We start from the raw sequence: 23499 nt of genomic DNA, 5'->3' as shown, positions 1-23499 counted from the left end.
CTAGGTATGTGCCCTGGCCAGGAATTGAACCTGTAATCTTTTTGGTGTATGGGATGACATTCCAAACAATAGTGCCCAGTTAGGGCACTACCTTATACAATAACTTAAATTAAATTGTCAAAAGTCAAAATCTTGAATTTGGGGGAAAATTATGAAATCTTCATTTCCCTTAAAACTTTAATTAGGGTAAAATCTGTTTGGACAATTGGGATGGTTAAAAATGAATTGATAATGGAAAAGCAGATGTAAAACTTTTTGTTCATAAACAACATGTTCATGTGTGCAGAACATCCTAAAGAATGCTTATAAAAAGCTGTTAGAATAAATGAAATTAGTAATGTTTGCAGGATATACAAAAATGAATTCTGTTTACTAGCAATGAAAATTAATTTGTTTAAAAAATTTATTTATTTTTGGAGAGAGGGGAAGGGAAGGAGAAAGAGAGGAGAGAAACATCAATTTGTGGTTGCCTTTCACTTGCCCCCTACTAGGGGCCTGGCCAGCAACCCAGTCATGTGCCCTGACTGGGAATCAAACTGGCAACCCTTTGATTTGCAAGCCCATGCTCAGCGCACTGAGCTACACCAGCCAGGGCGAAAACTCAGTTGTTGTTGTTGTTGTTGTTGTTGTTGTTGTTGTCGAAAACTCAGTTGTTGTTGTCGAAAACTCAGTTGTTGTTGTTGTCGAAAACTCAGTTGTTGTCGAAAACTCAGTTGTTGTTGTTGTTGTTGTTGTTGTTTTAACATAATCAGTTTTACTAAAGGGAGCTATAGATTCAAAGAAATTCTAATCAGAATCCCATCAGGCTCTTGTAAAAATTGACAGCCTGAATCTAAAATTAATGTGGAAACCAAAGGACCTGGAATAGCTAAAGCAGTTTTGACCAAAAAAAAGAAAAAGAAATTTAGAGGACTCTGCTGCCTTACTTCAAGACTTGCTATAAAGCTACATTAATCAAGACAGTGTGATTTTGGCATAAGTATAGAAATATAGATCATTGGAACAAAATAGAGGATCCAGAAATAGACCCACACATAATGATCAATTTATTGTTGACAAAAGTATATAGGTAATTCACTAGGGAACTGATAGTCTTTTCTACAAAATAGTGCTAGAACATGAGTATATCCATATAGAAAAAAAATGAACCTTGACCTTTACTTTCATCATACATAACAGTTAACTCAAAATGTATCATCATAGGCCTAACATAAAAATTGAAACTTCTAAAACAAAACATTGGAGAGGGCTGGGGTGGTGGGGAGGGGTTGGGGGGAAAGGCAGAAAACTGTACTTGAACAACAATTTTAAAAATGTTAAAAAAAAACATTGCAGAAACAGTTTGCAACCTTAGAGAAAACAAAAGGTGCCTAAGTCACAAAAAATAGGAATTATAAAGAAGCACTGATACATTAAAAATGACTGCTTGTCAAGACACCATTAAAAAATAAAGAGGCAGCCCTGGCTGGTGTGCTTAGTGTGTTGAGTGCCAGCCTGCAAACTAGTGGGTCATTGGTTCGATTCCCAGTCAGGGCACAAGCTTGGGTTATAGGCCATTTCCCAAGTAGGGGATGTGTAAGGCAACCACACATGGATGTTTCTCTCCATCTCTTTCTCCTTCCCCTCTTCTCATTATAAATATAAATAAGTAAAATCTTTTAAAAACTAAAAATAAAAAAAAATAGAAAGGCAGGTCACGGACTAAGAGAAGTCATTTGTAATAAATGTATCTGCAAAAGACTTACAACCTTTATATATAGAGAAATCTTCTAACTCATTAGTAAAAAGACAGCCTGTTTTGTTTTGTTTCTTGTTTTTTTTTGTAATGGGCAAAATATTTGAATAGACACTTCACCAAAGACTCTATTTAAATGTCAAATAAGCACATAAAAGACACTCAACAAAATTAACCCTCAGGGCAGTTCAAATTAAAACCATAGGAAGAAATATTACACATCTATTACTAGAATGACTAAAATTAAAAGACCAACAATACCAAGGTTTGATGTGTCTGTGGAGCAAGTAGAACTCATACATTGTTGGTAGAAATGCAAAATAATCCACAAATTTACCATACAACTCAGTAATCTCATTCATAGGTATTTACCCAAGAAAATGAAAATAAGTCGTATATACAAAGACTCTTCAGTGTTCATAGAACCATTATTCATAATAGTGAAAAACTGGAAAAAATAGAAGCAGTTTGGTTTATCCATACAATGGAATACTAAGCAATGAAAAACAACAAATTTACCAGTATATACAGCAACATGGATGAACCTCCAAAACATACTAAAAGTCAGATACAAGGGACCACATACTGTATGATTCCATTTATATGAAATTCCAGAAAAGACAAAGCTGTAATGATAGAAAGCAGATCTGTGGTTTGTAAGGAGCAGGTGTGGGAGGAAGGGAATTCACTGTAAAGGGTCATGAATGAACTTGTTAAAGGAAAATGACATTCTATATCATGATTGTGGTGTGGTCTGTGTACTCTTAGGAAAATTTAATTTTATGCAAGGACTTGTAGATTTTATGTGTAAATTGAAACTCAGTAAAGCTGATTAAAAAGTGGATGGAAGATACGAACATACACTTCACAAAGGAAGATATATATGAATAGCTTATGATCACATAAAAAAGTTCAACATTTCTAATCATCATGGAAATGCTCATTAAAACCACAATGAGATACCCAAGTACACACCACCTAGAATGTCTGTGTATCAAGAATTGGTGAAGATGAGGAGCAATTGAGACTCTATAATACATTGCTGGTGTGAACAAAATATCATACAACTACTTTGAAAAGTATTCTGGCAGTTTTATAAAAAAGTAAACATTTAGCCCTGGCTGGTATGACTTGAATTGAGTGTCACCTTGCAAACCAAAGGGTCACCTCTTTGATTCCCCACCTAGGGCACTTGCCTGTGGTGCAGGTCAGGTCCCCAGTAGGGGGCATGTGAAAGGGAACCACCCATTGATGTTTCTTACCTTCTCTTCCTCCCTTCCCCTCTCTAAAAATGTATAAATAAAATCATTTTTTAAAAAAAGGAAGGAAGGAAATTAAACATTTACCTAACCATTCTGCTCCTAGGTTGTTGGTGAGAGTATTTGTAATGAAAAAAATTGTGCTCTCTACTCTTAGAGTAGCCATTTTATTGTATATAAATTATAACTCAATAATCTATAGCAGAATATTAAATATACATTAATCTTTTCACCTAGCACTTGTACTTTGGGGACTTCTTTCTTGAGATCATTGAATAAGGACTCAATACATATGGATATTCATCCCAGAGGTTTTGTTAAGCAAAAATTGGGAAATAATCAAAAAACTCATCAATGGTATAAAAAGCAATACCATATCTATGCAGTGGGATTCCATTTAGCGTTTCAAATGATGTAGTATATATTTTGTATCACTCAGCAGTTTTACTCCTAGGGATATATTCAACATAAATGGGTCATATGTTCACTAAAGGCTTGTGCAAGAATATTAGTGATATTATTCACAATAGCAAAAACTGAAAACTAGCTAAATGCATATTAACAGTAAAATGAATAATTTTGGTTTATTTATGCTATGGCAAACTATACTGTGTTTGAAAGATTAATAGCTACCTGCAATGATATGGATGAATCTCATACCTGTAAGTGAAAACAGCAAGACATAACAGGGGGGTAACATTTCTTATGAGTCTGTTTATATAAAATTAAAAACTAGACTGTAGTAATCTATAGTATTAGAAATTGGTGAATGTACTTGGGAAGGCCAGGGACTGGAATCAGGCTGAACAGAGGGTTTCTGGGGAACCAGGAATGTTTTGCTTCTTGACCTGGTTGCTAGTCTCAGTTGTATATAGTTTGTGAAAGTTCATTGAACTATATAATCAACATTTGTGTGCTCATCTTTATGAAAGTTTTAGTTAAGTTAAATAAGTAAAAGCCCACCCAAATTAAAAATTGAGAAGCATCTGAAGGTTTTACCAAAATATTAATTGCCTGTGCCTTTGGAAGTAGTTTTACTTTCTTTATAGTTTTCCAAATAATTAAAAATTTATTTCATAAATATAATCTTCATGCTCAGAAAAAGAATGTTAATATTAGTTTGGAAAATGATTGATAAGACTGAAGTAATATTTTTACAAACTCTTTTCATTACATTAGTTTCTTTTTTAACTTCTTATTTTGTATTTATTTTTTTTAGACAGAGGGGGAAGGAGTGATGAGAAAGAGAGGGAGGGAAACATCAATGTATGGTTGCCTCTCACGTGGCCTCCACTGGGGATCTGGCCCGCAACAAGGCATGGGCCCCTGACTAGGAATGAAACCGATGACCCTTTGGCTTTCAGGCTGGCACTCAATCTAGTGAGCCACACTAGCAAGGGCCTTAATTTTTAAATAAGTTATGAAAAGAGTATACAGTGAAAAGTCTCTCTCCCATCACTGTCCCCCAGTCCTTCATTTTCTTTCCCTTTAGGCAACCAGGATACTTTTGGAGATATGTTATCCATATATAAACATAAGTATGTATATATATGTGTGTATTTTATTTACTTTTTCGCTGTTATCTACTTTGCTTTTTTAACCTGTATTTTTCATAATATATGTTACAGATTTTTCAATAAGAGTACCTAAAAGACTTCCTTGTTTTATTTTTATACTTGCGTGGTAGTCTGTTGTGGGAATATACCGTAATGTATATAGCCCTTCTGTTGATGGACATGTAGGTTTTTTCAGTTTCTTTACTAGTATAAAAATGCTGAAACAAATACCTTGTGCATAAGTCATTTTACACATATGCTCTTTATCTATGGTACACACCCTTACAAGTGGAATTGTTGAACCTTAAAGGGTGTGTGCTTTGTAATAATGATAGAAATTGCCTTGTTCACCCTATAAGGATTTGGACTGAAATTGTTTTGAAAAATATGTTCTTGGACTTAAGAACTATACTTAGATTACCTTTTTAATGTTAGGTTTTTATAACTTTTTAAATCTATATTTCAAATGAAAATGTCTTTTTTTTTTTTTTAAGATTTTATTTACTTATTTTTAGAGAGGGAAGGGAGGGAGATAGAGAGAGAGAGAAACATCAATGTGTGGTTGCTGGGAGTTACGGCCTGCAACCCAAGCATGTACCCTGGCTGGGAATCGAACCTGGGACACTTTGGTTCCCAGCCCGCGCTCAATCCACTGAGCTATGCCAGCCAGGGCTAAATGAAAATGTCTTATATCTTGTATTACACTTTCAATTTGAGCTCATTTTAGATGGTTGTCAGGGCCGTTACTTATAGGAGAGGGAAAGCCACAGTATCTAAGCAGATCCTGCATTTCACAGGTGTGACTTTTGAATTTGATATCCATCAGAGGAATCTAATGCCTAAATTCTCTTTGTTAAGAAAATCTTGCAAGGAAATGGTCAGTTTATTAACTCTGAAACTTAGCTGCAAATGCTACTCTTGTATGTGCTGTTAATTAATATTGGAAGGATATGACATGCTTTTTTACCCTTAATGTCTTCACTAGTCAACGATGAACCTAGTCGGGATGCTGAAGTTACTGCCAGGGAGCACATTGGTTCCAGCAGCTCCCTCCAGTCTCGTGAAGAGAAGCAAGAGCCTGTTGTTGTAAGGCCTTATCCACAAGTGCAGATGTTGTCTACACACCATGCTGTTGCATCAGGCACACCTGTCACCGTGACAGCCTCACCACATCTGACACCTGCAGTGCCACTCTCATTTTCAGAGGGACTTATGAAGGTAATGGAGAGGTTTAAAATTCACATTGAACCACAGTTAAAGACTGGCTGTAATATTTCTGACGATTTTCACAAAGTCTTAGGCTGTATCCTAGGATCATAGTTTGTTTTGTTTTGATCTATCAGTTCAGCTCTTCTCTGTAATTCAGAGGTCTGCCATTCTGCAGTGCCTCGTCTTATGCTGCTGGGCAGTTGGTAATCACAGGGTCTTTTCTAATAGCTATTTGGCATTGATAAAGTAATGTGCCTGCTAACTCAGTTTTTATCTTGGGGTGGTACTCTTCTCCAAGGTTTTATTTTAGTAGTTTCCTGATGTGGGGGTATTTTCGACTATTGCCTTGTGTATTACCTGTGGTTATATTTCAGTTATTGGGAGTTTTTTTTACTTCTGCCCAAACTTTGGAGAGGCAGCATTGTATAGAAGAATGTTGCCTGTGAGGCATACAGATCTGACCTTTAGTCTTAGTTCTAGTTGTTACTGTTTGTGTGGCTTTGAGTAGGTGACTTGGGCTTGTTTTGCATTTTTTCTCATCTGTACAATGGAAATGCTAATACTTTAATGGAAAAGCTGTGGTGATGAGAGAGAAAACAAATAAGGCTTCTGACATCTTTCCTGGCACTGTCCAGAGTTGGTTTGCATACTTTTAACTTCAGAATAAAATGCATCACTAGTAAAAAGCTATTGCTATGTTTCATGTGGTTTTCTGTTTGCAGCCACCTCCGAAGCCCACCATGCCTAGCCGTCCCATTGCTCCTGCTCCACCTTCTACTTTGTCACTTTCCCCCAAGGTTCCAGGGCAGGTTACCGTTACCATGGAGAGTAGCATCCCTCAAGCTTCAGCCATTCCTGTGGCAACTATCAGTGGACAACAGGTTTTTTTTTTCTCTCTTAATTTGCTGATTTTCAAACTGAGTTGCTGAACTGTTGTTATTTATTGAATGCCAGCAGTACATTAGGCACTGTACTTGTGACCCAACCCATCCAGTGAGGGGGGAATCCTACCACTCACCACCTATCAGGCAAATCTCCAAAGATGGAGTTGGGTGAAAAAGAAAGGAATCTTCTATTTAACAATCATATAATTTGAAATAATGGCAAATTTCTGCCTAAAATATCTGGGTAAATAAAAATAAGAGGAAAGAAAAAGAATATGACATCAAAAACAGCGATTTAAATATTTGTCGTTACAACTACTATGTAAGTTCAAGAACTGAAAATAACGTAAGAACAAAAATCTGTTCACAGTGCCAACTCTTATCATGAAGGTCTCTGCCAGCTTAGTTCCAGGTTGCACCAGGAACCTCTTTTCCCACCCCAAAGTATCACAAATGTAGGTGGCTTAGCTGGTCTCTATCACTGTCTAGTTCCAGACATCTTTTGGAGTCTGTGCCTGCAGGTCTCTGCTCAGAGACCCACACTAGCAGCCATTGGTATGCCCCCCAGCCAGTGGGGGAGGGGAAAGAATGAACCAGCTTTTTCCTTCCTGGTGTGCTCTATTTAAAAGTCTTCTATTAGAGCCCTTGCCTGGTGTAGCTCAGTGGATTGAGTGTGGGCTGCAAGCCAAAGAGTCGCTGGTTCAATTCCCATTCAGGGATCATGCCTGGGTTGCAGGCCACGTGTCCAGTGGGGGCCACATGAGAGGCAACCACACATTGATATTCTCTCCCTCTCTTTCTCCTTCCTTTCCCCTCTCTCTAAAAGTAAATAAATAAAATCTTTATTAAAAATTTAAAAAAAAAGTCTTCTTTCAGAATCCTGTGTGTGCAAAAAGCCAGTGGGAGTGTCCAGTTTTCCAACCAATGAGAGCCAGTATTGGCCCTGTTTGGCTTTGCTCCTCTTCTGGCCACCATGTTTAGCAAGGGGGCAAAGTCTCCTGTCACACATGTTCTGTATAAGCTCCCTTCTCCAGCCGCCCCTCCCTTCATAGGGAGAGCAAGCTGTTTCTAACCTTCAATTTCGCTTTGGGGTTTTCTCCCTGCCCACTGCCTTCTCTTTTAGCAATTTGACCTGACCCCTCTGTTACATACTAAATAAATTAAACCGTCATTCATATCATTCATATATGCAAGTTTAAGACAGTAGATCTGAGAGAGAAGGACAGGAAGTAAAACCAATATGCTCAGTGGTCTTTGTTGTTTAGCCACTAGGTATTGAGCTTCCACTGTGTGTGAGGAACTATCCCCTGTGTGAGATACAAATCTAGATAAGAAAGTCCATGTCCTTAAGTTGGAGTCCAGTTGTGCTTGGTTATAGGTTCAAAATTCTGGTGGGCCCAAAATTCTGGTTGGAGCATCAGCCTGTAAACTGAAAGGTTGTGGGTTTGATTCCCAGTCTGTGTTCATGCCTGGGTTATGGGTTCAGTTGCTGACTGGGGCTGGTACAGGAGCTAACCAATCAATGTTTCCCTCTCACATTGATGTGTCCCTCCCTTCCTCTCTCCTTTAAAAAAAAAAATCCTTGGATGAGGGGAAGGGGGGGAGAAAAGGGAAGGGATCTCTAGAAAAAGAGACTACAGTGACATGGAAAAGAAATAGTGAGAATAGGAAAAAAATAAGCTTTTGGCCAAGACAGAAAACAAGTAAAAGACTTATATTGAAGATGACAGTACCCGAAAGTGGACAGTCAGTTGTGTCATCTGTTACAGGGATCTAGCAACCAGCTAGTTGATATGTCCTCACAGTCACCATATGCTTGCTGGCACAGATCATCATGCAGTATGCTGTGTAAGAAAGGCTAAATGTCCTTTCCCTTGGGTTATTCACCATCTGAAAGGAACAACCTGACCCACATTTGGAGGCAGCTGACTTCTAGAAGCAGCATCTAAGTACCAGTGGCTAAGACTAAGCACATAAGACAACATTGCATCCTGTTTGTTGCAGGGCCATCCCAGTAACCTGCATCATATCATGACCACAAACGTACAGATGTCTATTATCCGCAGCAGTGCTCCTGGGCCTCCTCTTCACATTGGAGCTTCTCATTTACCTCGAGGTAAAGACTACACATCTTGTTCAAACTCTTGAGATGCAATATACATTTGGTAGAAGATAGAGTTACACAAAATATATCCAGAATCAGCTTATTAATGTTACAGGACAGCAGAAATAAGAGCAGTGTACATTTTTAGCACTGTACAACAAGTTTGCATATATGTGTATAAACTGAAAGCAGTTCAAAGCTCTAGTGTGTCTAAAAATTCTCCTTTTTAATGAGAAACTCCTCAAGACTATGATAGCCTAAACATGGTCTTCATCTAAAAAAATTTTTTTATTGTACTTTTTTCCATTACCATTTATCTCCCCTATCCCTCTTCACCTCTACCTATTCCCCGCTCCACCCCCCCACAATCATCACACTGTTCTGCATATCCATGAGTTCTTTCTCTTTTTTGCTTGATCCCTTCTACACCCTAACACCACCCAGAGCTGTCTTCATTTTTAATAAATAAGCTGCAACTATTAATACTCAATACGTTTAAAGTTAAGTGATAATAGCTACTCAAAATGTTTTCACTCACATGGTAGTAAGATAAATTTGTTCTTACAATTAAGTTCTAGTAGGCTGTGAGGTATTAAATTTAACAAGTTTTTTCAACTACTTGGTCAAAAAATTGTTACCTTCTAGTGGAGAGTATAAAATCATTGCTTACAAAATTAGATTAACAAATACAAAATCAGGTTTACTTGGTCTCACAGTGAGGTCCACAGACAGAAGGGGTTTGTGTGAGAGGAAAACCATTTTTTATGTATACTGAGGCATCTTTTGCCTTTTTCACAATGTTGACATTTGCACTGATGGTGCAGAGGCAGTGGTGGTTCAGGTGAGCTCTCACTATCTGGAAGTTAAACTGCTGGAGCCTTGGCCTGAACCAGGGCAGCCACACCACACTGGGCTATTCATCATGTGCTTCACTGATACATACTTACAGTTAAAAAAACAAAAAACAGCTAGTTTTATTGAATGTTTTTGAAGAAGTAGTACAGACTAATAAACTTAATAAGTCTCAACCCTTCAGTGCACGTTTTCTTAATAGTCTAAGTGATGAAATTAGGAGATACACAGAAAGTCCACTGAAAACTGACATTGAGTTTTAGAAATTCTGATCATTTTTCCAGGAGATGTAATGAGAACTATTTAAATTTTGTGTGTACTAATGAAAAAATTATTTTTCCAGGTGCAGCTGCTGCTGCTGTGATGTCTAGTTCTAAAGTAACAACAGTCCTGAGACCGACTTCCCAGTTGCCAAATGCTGCTACAGCTCAGCCAGCAGTCCAGCACATCATTCACCAGCCAATCCAGGTACGTCTAGTATTTACTGGACAGTCAGCCCGTAAGGACGAAGTACCTACTCTTAGTCATTCATTCTGATAGGCACTGTGAGAGTCCTGTGACTTCAAGTGACTTTCAGTCTAGTTGCCAAGATCTTGAGAAGGCTGAACTATACACAGTGTCATGTGATCTACTCTAGGCATTTAGAAGAGGTAGTAAGGGAAGGCTTTTTATTAGGATGAGCATGGTAATGGGGATTTGGAGAAAGTGAAGAGGTAGTGAGGGGACCAATACTGTGAACAGTGGCAAGGAAGACAGTGATGGTTATATACAGTGTTTAGTAAAGGCTAGCTTGAACTGAGGGGTTCTAATTTGGATAGTGGTTTATAAACCCCTAAATATTTTATGCACATATGTATACTTTGAGGACAGTTGATGCCTTTCAACTTTGTTTCAGGTAAATTTCTGGCCTCAGTACTACTGAAGTATAATGTTATTACTCGATGATACTGTGGTGTCTATAAATTCAGAACTCTTTTTTTTTAATATATTTTATTGATTATGCTATTACAGTTGTCCCATTTTCCCCCTTCACTCCCCTCCACCCTGTACACCCTCTCCCACCCATATCCTCCCCTTTAGTCATGTCCATGTGTCATACTTATAATTTCTTTAGCTTCTACATTTCCCATACTATCCTTACCCTCCCCCTATCTATTTTCAACCTACATTCTATGCTACTTATTCTCTGTACCTTTTCCCCCTCTCTCCTCCTCCCACTCCCCTGTTGCTAACCCTCCATGTGATCTCCCTTTCTGTGGTTCTGTTCGTGTTCTAGTTTGCTTAGTTTCTTTTGGTTTTGCTTTAGGTGTGGTTGTTAACAATTGTGAGTTTGCTGTCCTTTTACTATACATGTTTTTTCTTTATCTTCTTTTCTTAGATAAGTCCCTTTAACATTTCATAAAATAAGGGCTTGGTGATGATGAACTCCTTTAACTTGACCTTATCTGAGAAGCACTTTATCTGCCCTTCCATTCTAAATGAGAGCTTTGCTGGATAGAGCAATCTGGGATGTAGGTCCTTGTCTTTCATGACTTGGAATATTTCTTTCCAGGCCCTTCTTGCCTGTAAGGTCTCTTTTGAGAAATCAGCTGACAGTCTGATGGGAACTCCTTTGTAGGTTACTGTCCCCTTATCTCTTGCTGCTTCTAGGATTCTCTCCTTCATTTTTTACCTTGGCTAATGTAATTATGATGTGCCTTGGTGTGTTTCTTCTTGGTTCCAACTTCTTTGGGGGCTCTCTGAGCTTCCTGGATTTCCTGGAAGTCTATTTCCTTTGCCAGAGTGGGGAAGTTCTCCTTTATTATTTGTTCAAATATGTGCTCAATCTGTTGCTTTTCCTCTTCTCTTTCTGGTACCCCTATAATTCGGATGTTGGAACATTTAAAGATGTCCTGGAGGTTCCTAAGGTTCTCCTCGTTTTTTTGAATTCTTATTTCTTCATTCTTTCCTGCATGGTTGTTTTTTTCTTCCTTCTGGTCCACTCTATTGTTTTGAGTCTCAGTTTCCTTCCCATCACTATTGGTTCTCCGTGCATCTTCCTTCATCTCTTTTATGGTAACCTGCATTTTTTCATGTAATTTGCGCCCAAAATCAACCAATTCTGTGAGCTTCCTGATCACCAGTGTATTGAACTGTGCATCTGATAGATTGGCTATTTCTTGGTCGCTCAAAAGGATGAGTCCTGGGGGACTGATCTGTTCTACTGTTGGAGACATGTCTCTCTCTCTCTCTCCTTTTTTTTTTTTTTTTCCTTCGGTCTGGTCGCTCTTGTTACCGTGCAGGGCGGAGCCTTAGGTGTTCACCTGGGCTGGGCACCCCAGTCGCTAGATTGTGATGTTGTATGTGGGGGCGGGAGAGGGAGGGAACAATGGCGGTAGCTCTGTTCTCCTGGGATCTCAGTCCCTTCTCTGGGATCCTGGGTTGCGCGCTCTGCCCTGGTCCACAATGCCGCCTCACTGGGTCCGCTAGCCGCCACTTGTGTACTCAGGGTCCTCCACTGTGTCCTGGAAGGCTTATGCACTTCCGGTTGCCTTATGCGCCCAGTTTTCCCCAATCTCTGCACGCCACGACCCACGCCCGCTCCTCCTCTCAGCCCCTCCTACCGGTCTGGATGAACGGGTCTATTTCAATTTCTTGGCTGTCCGACTTCCATTCAGATAAATCCTCTGTCAGTTCTGGGTGTTATTCTGGCTCTAAATTGTTGTTGTTCTAATCTTGGTTGTGTGTGGAGGTACGGTGCGTCCACCTATGCCTCCATCTTGCTGGAAGTCTCAAAACTCTTAAGATATGGAGTGTAAACTTGATTTTGTACATTTCAGAGAGCTAATAAGTTTTTCAATGCAGTATTGTATGATTAGAGAAAGAACTATGAAAGATTAACTTAACTGAATTACATGTAGGGGGTAGAAATTCAAATACCTTTGAGGACCAGGTATATGTATGAAATAGCTGAGTTTAAGTAAAGGAAAGTACTGATTAGCACAGTGGGTGGTACATGTCCAAGCCAGAGCTTTCAAATTAAAACAAAACAAAAGCACCTGCTGGCTAACACAACACATTTGGAAACTGATTAGGCCCCCCAAGACAAGGAACCTCAGTAGTGAGGAAAATAGTGCAAAAGTCCTATAATGAGACAAGTTGTAACAGTAGACACAATAGGTTTAAGAGGCTAAAAAGTGAAAAACAGAGATCAAGAATGAGCAGAGTTTGCAGATTTAAGACATGTAACAAGATCAGAAAAGAGGAACTACTAAGAACTCAGATGAATAGGAGAATTGACAGTATACAAGCAGGTGAAGCCCAGTGTGAAACTCATTTGTCAGGTGAAGATTTACACGGTTATACTGGTAAGGGAAATATTTCCATGTGAAAACATCTGAAAACCATCTGGGCACCCTGAGTCTTCTATCAGCAAAGAATACTATTAACATGTGTTTGCCTTTAGTATGCTGACCTAGATGGCCTGAGAGTTAACACCTATAGCAGTGGCTGAGTAGGCCCTCTGTGTAAAACACTGGTTGTGTGGTAATATAAAACATCTACACCAGGACCGACAGCCTATCTGTGGGAATTCTAGATCTGAATAGGTAGATCCCAGTTTGTACTAAGAGTAGGATACAATTTTGCATCCAGTTATATTTGGAAAGAAAGGATCTGTGTGTTATTTATCCAAAATTAGATTTTTTTTATCATTCTTCCTTTTGTTTTTATAACAACCTATTCAAAGAGAGAATTCCGTAATAAGAATGGCAAGAATTTACTATCATTTGGACAGTAACATACTTATTTGAAGACCCAAGTTTCAAATTTTACTTTCAATGATTGGTGTACTATATATTGCTTTTTTCTCTTCTCTTGGTAGTCTCGTCCACCTGTGACCACCTCTAACACCATCCCTCCTGCTGTGGTAGCGACTGTCTCAGCCACCAGAGCTCAGTCTCCAGTCATCACTACAACAGCAACACATGCCACTGATTCAACACTTAGGTATGTTTGGGGGTTTGATGATGGAGCCATCCTGCCATCCTCCCATCTGTCCCTTTTTTCTTTCCTTTCTTTATTCCTTCATTTAACTCAAAAATACTTACCGAGTTCTTTTTTAAGTGCACTATGTGGTGTTCTAGATACCGAGGATAAAACAAACATTCCTGCCTCAGAGTTTCTATTTTTAGGGTTTGGTGACACACAGGAAATATATATGTGTGTATATGGAAAAATACATACACATATATACTTACATATATACACATACACTTTTTTAAATGATGAAAGCATTTTGGGGGAAAAATCAGGTAGAGTGCATGGGATTTGGAATGGCAGTGCCTGGAGGCTTACATTTTTTTTGTATAAGGTGATCAGGGAGGCCTTTGTTGATAAGGATACATTTGAGCAAAAAATTGGAAGCCGGGATTAAGTGAGCCATATGGTTATCTGGGATAACAGTATTCCACAGTGAGAATAGTAAGTGCAAACACCCTGAGACAGGATAATGTTTGCCACATAAAAGGAGCAGCAGGAGATTATTTTAGGAGGTTACAGGGTCCCCAGATCACGTGAGGCTTTACGGACCAGGAATTTACTCAGTAATTTGTCTTCACTGGGGTACAGTGGGAGCCTTGGTAGAGTTTGAGCAGGGCTGTGCAATAATTTGAAGATTTAGTTGGATTATCCTGGTTGCTGGGTAGAATAGGCTGTAGAGAGGCAGAGTTGGAAACAGAAGGTGTTTAGAAGGGCATGGCAAAAATCCAGGCGAGACAGTTGTTGGAGATGGAAAGACATGGTTAGATTCTGAATAGAATTTTGAAGGTAGTCAGGGGGATTTTGGAAGAATTGCATTGGGGGTACTATGGGAGAAAGAAAAGAGTCAGGATTATGCTATCACGAGTTGGGCTGTGCAGCTAGGAAGGTGGAGTTGCATTAACTTAAGATGTAGAACAGTGGGAGGAAGTCCAGACTTTGATTCTGGGTATTTTAAGCTTTTTCTGACTTTCAGGCACTCAGGTTGACATAGGCTAATATATGAGTTTGCAGTTCAGGGAAGAATTCTGGAGGAGATAATTTAGGAAAACAATACAGATGGGGAAGAGATGGGGAGAAAATGGCTCCCAGTAGAAGCAGTGTTCTTAGGAGAACTAAGATTCATTAGGATATGAAGGTAAGGATATATTCAGAAAATATGTTGAGGATACAGGGGATTGATGAATTGTAAATCCAGCGGGTACAGTAGAAGGGTTGGGTGTTTGAAATGGGGAGATAGTATAAACTATCTTAATAGAGATTATCTCTTAATAGAGAGTTCTTTCTATACAGGGATAAAGTCTGGTTGCTGAGGGATGGTCTCTGACGATGCTTATGAGTGACACTATTATGGATGAAGACATGTTGACATATGTCTTCATGATCCCCAAGCCATAGTGGAGGCGAGGCTATGAAAATGTGGTTGGGGAAGGCAGTGGAATAATGAGTCTTTCCAAGAGCTCACAGTTTTCTGGTGGTCTTTCTTGATTCTACCATTGGTTATGTGGGTGCCAGAGAAAACATTTGGCAGTAGGAACAAGAAGAGATTCACTAAGCAAAAGAAGGACCAGTAGGTATGGGGAATAGAGCTGCCAGAAACCAGAGACCCTCCATAAGACTTGATCACTAGTTGGAGGCAGGGCAGAGTAGAAGAGGGAGGATATCTGAGACGCCACCTTGATTTCTTCTTTACGGGACCCAGGACATTGAAAGGACACAAGGGAAAGAAGGAATATTTTGGAAAAAAGGTAGTGTTGTTGGATACTGAGTTTCTCTTAAACTATCAAATGGCTGTGGTTAACAGGTGGTTGGAGAGATCATGGGTTTAGAAGTCATTGGCAGATGGTCTACAATTAAATCTCTGAGGTATCTGATTCCAGGGGAAATTAATAGCATCAAGAGAGGGCCTAGAACCAAACTCTGAAGAAAATAACATTTAAATGTGGAATAGTACCTAGGACTTACCTTTAATCATTAGCTCTATCATTTACTAGCTGTGTGACATTAAGTGAGTTTCTCAACTTCCCTGATTCTTAGTCCCCTCTTCAATAAAATGAGGACACTTGACTTTTTGGTAATTGAATATATTGTCTGATACACAAGGAGACATAACTTCCAAACATAAAATAGACTGTGTATTGTCATTTTAGCTTTAAATTATTTTTAAAAATTAGTAGATTCAGATGGTATAATGAAATTCAAAAGGTATAAGTGTGTATACAATGAAAAGCAGGGTTAGATTGTTTTTTTAACCATGTTGCTATTGGAGTATCTATCTTTTCCAGTATAATATTGAGTTTTAAAATTAAAATGGACATTTGAATTTTATCAGAAATAGTTTCAGCATTCACTCATATAGCAAATATGTATGTACTTGTGTGCCAGTCAATGCTCTAGACACTAGAAATATGTTAGTGAACTAAACAGACAAAAGCCCTAATGATCATATGATTTTCCTACTTATGTAACTATGATAAATTCCTAATATCTAACTGCTTTTGAATTCTGGAGCTAGAACATTTAAATAGTCCATTTTCTGTAGAAGAAATATTCAATAGAAAAAAGTTTCAAAGTGCCGTCTCCTGGAAAACCCAGAATATTTTATTGACTTCTACCAAACTCCCAAAGACCAGATAAACTAATGATATTTAAATTGACTCAAGGCATAGAAAAAGAAGGAAAGTTCCAAACATTTTTTAAGTGGAAGTTTCTGTTAAATAGATTCAATTCTTTCTGCCAGTTCTTTGAACTTTTTTTCCTCATTACTTAGTGGAATGAAATTCTTTATGACTTTCTTTAACAGGGGCTTACAGGACTAATATTTTCAGTTTTTACATGCTTAAAACCATTTCCTAGATATCTTACACTTAAGCAGTAGTTTGGCTGATAAAGACTTTGGTTTCTGTATTCTTTCCTTGAGTACTTTGTAAGCATTTTTTTTCTCTGCCTTCTAGGGCTAGATAATGCTGTATAGAAAGAAGTCTGAGGTCAGCCTGATTTATTTTTTAAACCCCTTAGAAGGATCTTGATATTTTTGCTTCATGGCCTAAGATTCTCTATCATTGAATTTCAGCAGCGTTACTAGGATGTGTATTGTAGTAACCAGTATGTAACATTTTGTTCTGTAACACGGTGTGCCTTTTTAACGTGCAGCATGTAACTATATTTATTAAAAGTTTGCTTGAATTTTATATTTATGTGTTTATTCCATTTGCAAGGGCATCCAATTATGTGTGTGTTGGCTCTTTTTTCATGACTTGCTTATTTAATCCTTTTAAACTGTTTTTACCCTTCCTGCTTACTTTTTTTCCACAATTTTTTCTGGCCCCTTATTGAGTTTTTAGCACTGTTTCTCATGTTTTCCTTTTAGCTTTGCCTTCACTCCTGAAACAGCTGAGTGCTTTTCTTTTGTTTCTCTTTTGATCTCTGTGCATTTATTTTGTCTTCTGCTGTTGTCATAACTCCTAGTGAACTCTTACATTGTTATTTTGTGTTTTCATATCATGGAAGCAGTCCTGCATTGTATCTTGGGTCTTGGAATTAATCTGGGTCCTGTGTCATGGCCAGCAGCCCCTGTTGTAACAAGATTTTAGTCTCCTGTGTCAGAGTATGCTCCTTACTTTGGAGAATTATAATTAACTGGATTTTACCCCTTAAATTACAGCTACAGAAATTCTCTCTCCGTTGCTTCCTGTGTCACTTAGTTATTACTACCTTTGGCAGTTCTGCTATCTATTGTGTGGGTTGAGTTTTGCCAGAGATGGAGGCTGCATTCTTATTTTTGGTTTTTCTTGTTACCATTCTCTAAAAGGAGAAGGAAAAAAAATATCAAACTGGTAGTCTCTGCCTATAGTACTTCTTGTTGTCACTCCAAAGAGGTCAAACAATATAACCTGGCTGAACACTGGAGATGGTCACAATCCACTTGTAATAAATTAACCCCTTATTTTCTGTATATGTCCAGCTTCTAAAGTGAGTCTGTATCCCTTTGAGTCAATTGAAAACAACAACAAAAATGATTAATGAAAGAAATAGGATCATAATTAAGACAATATACTTGGGAGCACTTTCTAGCTGGCTGACCTTACTTAATCTTTTTGACCTTTTGGGGTGGAAGGTTGAGTTTCCATGAGGGACTAAAGATGTTTGATTTGTTTAAAATCCCTTTCTTTTTCTCACAGTTGCTCCAAATTTGGCTAGTGAGAACTCCATCAAACTGGCTCAGGTACTTTTGCTAACTCCTGATAGTCTTTGAGTACTTTTTTGTTTTTAGTACAGAATGAATCAGGCTCTTTTTTTACTTTTTCCTACTTCCCTAATCTTGAAGTCAGCCATTTCTCCAAGGATTCTTAGTTCATATAGTAGGAATAGTATTTAGAACCCAAGACCTGGGTACTAGGGGTACATGTTGCTTCTGAGGTGCCTCAGCCTTCAGGCTGTTTCTGTGGACAGAGGTAGTCAATATAGTAAAGATAGTCAGGTAACATTACAGGTTTTTTCTTGCTTTCTTAGATTTTCTATTTGTGTATCTTTTCTCTTACATTGAAAACCTTGTTTACTAAAGACAATATATAAATGCTTGGGTTTTTATCATCCAAAATATTTTTAAAAAGGAGTTTAACAGTAAGAATGCAGAGTCCCAAGTCCACTTGGCATAAATTTAACCCCTTGATTTCTCTAGATTACTACTAACAGCGAGACTACTGAGTAAAGTTTAAGATTTCTTCACATTCTGCCCTGGCTGGTGTGGCTCAGTGGGTTGAATGCCAGCCTGTGAACCAGAGGGTTGCTGGTTTGATTCCTAGTCAGGGCACGTGCCTGGGTTGCAGACCAGGTCGTTGGTTGGGTGCGTGCGAGAGGCAGCCACACATTGATGTTCTTTCCTTCTCTTTCACCCTTCCTACCTCTCTCTCTAAAAATAAATAAATAAAATATTTTTTTCCCAAAAAAGATTTGGCCCTGGCTGGTGTGGCTCAGTGGATTGAGCACCAGCCTGTGAACCAAAGAGTCGCAGGTTCAATTCCCAGCCAAGGCACATTCCGGGGTTGTGGGCCAGGTCCCCAGTAGGGATATGCAAGAGGCAACTACACACTAATGTTTCTCTCTGTCTCTTTCTTCCTCCCTTTCTCCCTCCCTTCCCCTCTCTAAAATAAATAAATAAATAAAGATAAAAGATTTCTTCACGTTCTTTTTGTTCTCAGACTAGATTCCAGTAAGTAGAGGGAAAATGGGTTCAAAAGTCACTTGAAGTGATTCTTTTCCCTGTGAAATGTGACATAACATCTTCTTTTTCCTAATTTATATTCACGTTTCCAAAATATAACTTGAAAAATATATACAGTGAGGAGTGTCACTCTCATCTCCATCTCACAGATACCAGTTACCCATGTTCTTGTCCTTTGCTTTCTAAAGTAACCTGTTAAGCCCTGACCAGCGCAGTTCAGTGGGCATGGGTTGGGGATTGTCTCACAAAGTGAAAGATTACTGGTTTGATTCCCAGTCAGAACACATGCCTGGGTTTTAGGCCTGGTCCCTGGTTAGGGGCATGAGAGAGGCAGCTGATCAATGTTTCTCTCCCCCTCTCTACCTCTTCCCCTCTGTCTAAAAAGAAATAAATTAAATCTTTCAAAAATAACCTGTTAATTTTTTATTATGTTTCCAATGTTTATTATAATTTTATTGTTAGGATTATTTGTTTAAATTTGTTTTTAATTTTAGTATTTGCTTTTTGAGTTAAACATGGAGAATATTGATTTGGCTTAAAAATCAAAGCTAATATAAAGATGGATTCACAAGTACCCCTGTTCCTTCCCAAGTTACCATCTGCTCTAGGTAGGCTGGCATTTTATTATTCTCTTATTTGTACTCTTAGTTTCTTTTCCTAAGAATAAGTATACACACAGATAAACCCGTACGTTTTCCTTTTTCCATTCCTTTGTTGCAGCATGTTATATTTATATATAGTTTCTTACCTTGCATTTTTCTCTTAACAGTATATTCTGTAGATGACCGTTACATGTTTCAGACGGTGTACCTTGCATGTATATTTGTGAAAGTGGTAGTGCTAGGTCAAAGAGTAAATGGCTCAATTTTCTCACCTAAAAAATGGCAATAATATTACCTACTTCAGAGATCACTATGAGAAGTAAGATATACTGCATGAAAAGCATTTAAAACATACCTGGCATGTAATGTGCATTATATGTATGAGGTGGGCAAGAGTAGGTTTACAGTTGTATGGAAATAATAGAAATAAATAATACAATAATTAATAAATGGTAATTATTTGCATAGTCACAACTGTAAACCTACTTTCGCCCAACCCTATATATTAATACATTTTTTAAAGATTTTATTTATTTACATATTTATTTTAGAGAGGGGGAGGAAGTGGGGAGAAAGGAAGAGAAACATCTATGTGAGAGATAAACATTTGTTGAAAAGTAAGTATCCTCTCATATGTGCCTGGGTCAAGGACCGAACCTGCATCCCAGGCATGTGCCCTGACCAGGTGTGGAACTGGTGACCTTTTGCTTTACAGGACGATGCCCAACCAATTGAGCCACACCAGTCAGGTCAATAACTTTTTTTACTAGAGGAAATGAAAATCCAAGACAAATATAGTCTGTGCTTTGAAAAACGCTTAAAAACATCTAAATACTTAATACAGGATAGGGCAAATGTAAGTTTATAGTTGTTCATATGGAAATAACACAATAATCAGTAAATAATAATACAAGAATAAACTCTTTCTGTTTTGTGTACTCATGACTGTAAACTTCCTTTTGTCCCACCATGTGTAAATACTCCTTTTGGGTATATTTTTGTATGAGCTGTACCTCTTAAAATATAAATGTGTCGAAGTTCAAATTGAGTGCCTTTCCAGGTGATACTATTGGCATTGTTCTTTGTTTAAAACTATTTCCATAATTAGGTTTATTTATCCTAAAATTTGTCAGTATTTGATTTATGTATACATGCATCTCTCTTGGTGTTTTAATGTCAAATACAGGGAGGACCTGGCTTTTTTGACACTGTACTTAGTGCCCTATGTTGTCAACCATTAAGCATCCAGTTGGCAATAACATGCTAATTCATTGAGCTCCACCAAGTTCCACAGTTGCGTCAGTGGCCAGGATTCTGCTTTCCTATGAACTCGAATGATATATGCCATTTAGTTCTCTAGGGAAGAAATCCAGCCATTATAAACTTTATTCACTGATTGCTCATGGTCTGATTTTACAGCATTTTGAGAAGGGATCCTTATTGTTGAAAACCCTTGCTTAGTTTGGACACATGAAGTCTTGGTCACATTTTTACCTTTACAACTCAATTGATCACAGTTTCTTATCCCTACTTTATATTCACATGGTTCCAAATATAAAAGCATAAAAAAGTATACAATAAGGAGTATCACTCTTCTCTGTCCCCCATCTATAAGAAGTCTATGTTCCTTTTTTTTTTTTTAAGGCAACCTGGTGATAGTTTCTTTTTTTAGTTATATTTTATGGATATTCTATTACTGTTGTCCTGATTTTTTCCCCCATTACCCTCCTGCACCCAGCACCCCTCACTCCCTCAAGCAATCAACACACCATTGTTCATGGGTCATGTGTATAAGTTCTTTGGCTACTCCATTTCTTATACTGTATTTTACATCCCTGTAGCTATTCTGTAAGTACCTATTTATGATTCTAATCCCCTCACCTCTTCACTCATTCCTCCACAGCCTGCTCCCAACTGGCAGCTATCAAAATGCCCTTTGTATCCATCATTCTGTCTCTGTTCTTTTTGTTTGCATAGTTTGTTTGTTTTTTAGATTCAATTGTTGATTTATATTTTTTGCAATTTTTGTTCATAGTTTTGATCATCTTCTTTTTCTTAAATAAGCCCCTTTAACATTTTAGATAATAATGGTTTGGTGATGATGAACTCCTTTAGTTTTTCTTGTCTGAGAGCTCTTTATCTGCCCTTCGATTTTTGAATGATATTTTTGTTGGGTAAAGCAATCTTAGCCAACCTTGTTCCCTGCTTTTCATGACTTTGAATGTTTCTCGCCAGTTCCTTCAGCCTATAAAGTTTCTTTTGAGAAATTAGCTAATAGACTATGGGAACTCCCTTGAAGGTAATTAACTTCTTTTTTCTTGCTGCTTTTAAGATTCTCAAATTTTTATCTTTAACATTTGGCATTTTAATTATGATGTGTCTTGGAGTAGGCCTCTTTGCATTCATCTTGTTTGGGATTCTCTGTGCTTCCTGGACTTGCATGCCTATTTCCTTCACTAAATTAGGTAGGTTTTCTTTCATTATTTTTTCAAATAGATTTCCAAATTCTTGCTTTTTCTCTTCTCCTTCTAGCACCCTTATGATGTAAATATTGGACCTCTTGAAGTTGTCCCAGAAGCTTCTTACACTTTCCTCACTTTTTTGGATTCTTTTTTCTTCTTGTTCTGATTGGTTGTTTTTTGCTTACCTATGTTCGAAATCATTGATTTGATTCTCGGCTTCATCTACTTTACTGTTTCCCTGTGAATTGTTCTTTATTTTAATTACTGTATCCTTCATTTTGAGTGGATCTTTTTTATTATGTTGAGGTCCTCACTAAGTTCTTTGAGCATCCTTATAACCAGTGTTTTGAACTCTGCATCTGATAGATTTCTTATCTCCATTTTGTTTAGCTCTTTTTGTGGAGTCTTAATGTGTTCTTTCCTCTAGGCCATGTTTTTTTGTCTCTTCATTTTGGAAGCCTCCCTGTGTTTGTGTGTATATATTAGATAGAGGTGCTTTGATTCCGTGTCTTGGTAGTGTGGACTAATGTAGCAGGTGTCCTGTAGGGTCCAGTGGCACAGACTTCTCTGTCACCCAAGCTGTGTACTTGAGGTGTGCCCTTTGTGTGGGCTGAGTACCCCCTGCTCTTGTAGTTGAGCTTGGGTTGCTGTTGGCAGATCAGTGGGAGGGATTTATCCAGGCCAGTCAGCTGCAGGATTGGCTATGACCAATTAGCACCAACTTCCGTCCTCCAGGGGGCATCATCTGTGCAGGGACAGGATAATGGTGCTCTGATGTGATCTATCGCTGTCCATTGGGTGGCGCTGGCCCTCGGGTTTCATGGGTGGTACAGGCAAGGTCAGCCAATGACCTACGTTTTGCCCGGGGCCACCCTGCCTGAGTTATAAAGCAATCTGAGATAGCTGCTACTTGTATTGGGCTTGGAGATTCCCAGGTGAAGCCAAGCTGTGAATCTAGGTTAGCTGCTGCTAGTGCTGGGCCTGGGGCTCACTGAAGCCAACTATTGCTTGTTTGATAGGATCTAGGAGTTGTGAAACATGAGTATTTTAGTTGTAATTTTGATGTGTTTGTGTGAAGAGGTGAGCCATATCTGCCTACACCGCCATCTTGACTGGAAGTCTGAATGATAATAGGTTTTTTAGGTATGCTTCCAGTGTTTCTTAAATATAGCCAAATTCAAATGCAATTCTTAGTTTTATCTTTTCACACAAAAGAATGCTTAATTTCTATATTCCTCTTTACTTTTTTTCATATAATAGCATATATATCAAAAGTTTTTCATTTTAATACATAATTTTAGTGTTCTTTTAGTTGAAACAATAATGATCTATTGTGTAAATGGATTTATGGTTCTTTCCAATACTTCACTATCAAATAATATTGCAGTGAATAATCTCATACATTTATGTAGGTCATTATGCATGTGTGCAAGCATATCTATAGGATGAATTCTCAAAGTGATCAGACAGTATCTACTAATTGCCGTCACTGAGGTTTATACCAATTTATACTCCCTCCAGAATGTTTAAAATTGCCTATTTCCTTACAGATTGAGTAGCAGAGAATGATGTCAATTTTGGGAAGGTATTTTTGC

General features: G+C 38.1%; 1 protein-coding gene across 6 annotated transcripts in view; it reads left to right on the top strand.

Annotated features, from left to right (window-relative positions):
- The window catches only part of SAP130 (Sin3A associated protein 130), an 88864-nt gene that overhangs the window by 5869 nt on the left and 59496 nt on the right, over positions 1-23499 (top strand). For 5 of the 6 annotated variants that reach the window (XM_045826126.1, XM_045826122.1, XM_045826123.1 and 2 more), the window contains 5 exons: positions 5536-5768; positions 6482-6640; positions 8648-8759; positions 9943-10067; positions 13462-13586. In XM_045826126.1, the coding sequence (XP_045682082.1) occupies positions 5536-5768; positions 6482-6640; positions 8648-8759; positions 9943-10067; positions 13462-13586 (754 nt within the window). The remainder of the gene's footprint in view (positions 1-5535; positions 5769-6481; positions 6641-8647; positions 8760-9942; positions 10068-13461; positions 13587-23499) is intronic. The other variant, XM_045826124.1, reaches the window with a different exon arrangement.

The sequence above is a fragment of the Phyllostomus hastatus genome, unplaced genomic scaffold (assembly GCF_019186645.2).
Source record: "Phyllostomus hastatus isolate PE091 unplaced genomic scaffold, TTU_PhHast_1.1 phas_scaffold_60, whole genome shotgun sequence".
In the NCBI taxonomy this organism is placed as follows: domain Eukaryota; kingdom Metazoa; phylum Chordata; class Mammalia; order Chiroptera; family Phyllostomidae; genus Phyllostomus; species Phyllostomus hastatus.
The sequence above is the reverse complement of the archived record's forward strand: the minus strand, read 5'-3'. Positions and strand labels throughout refer to the sequence as shown.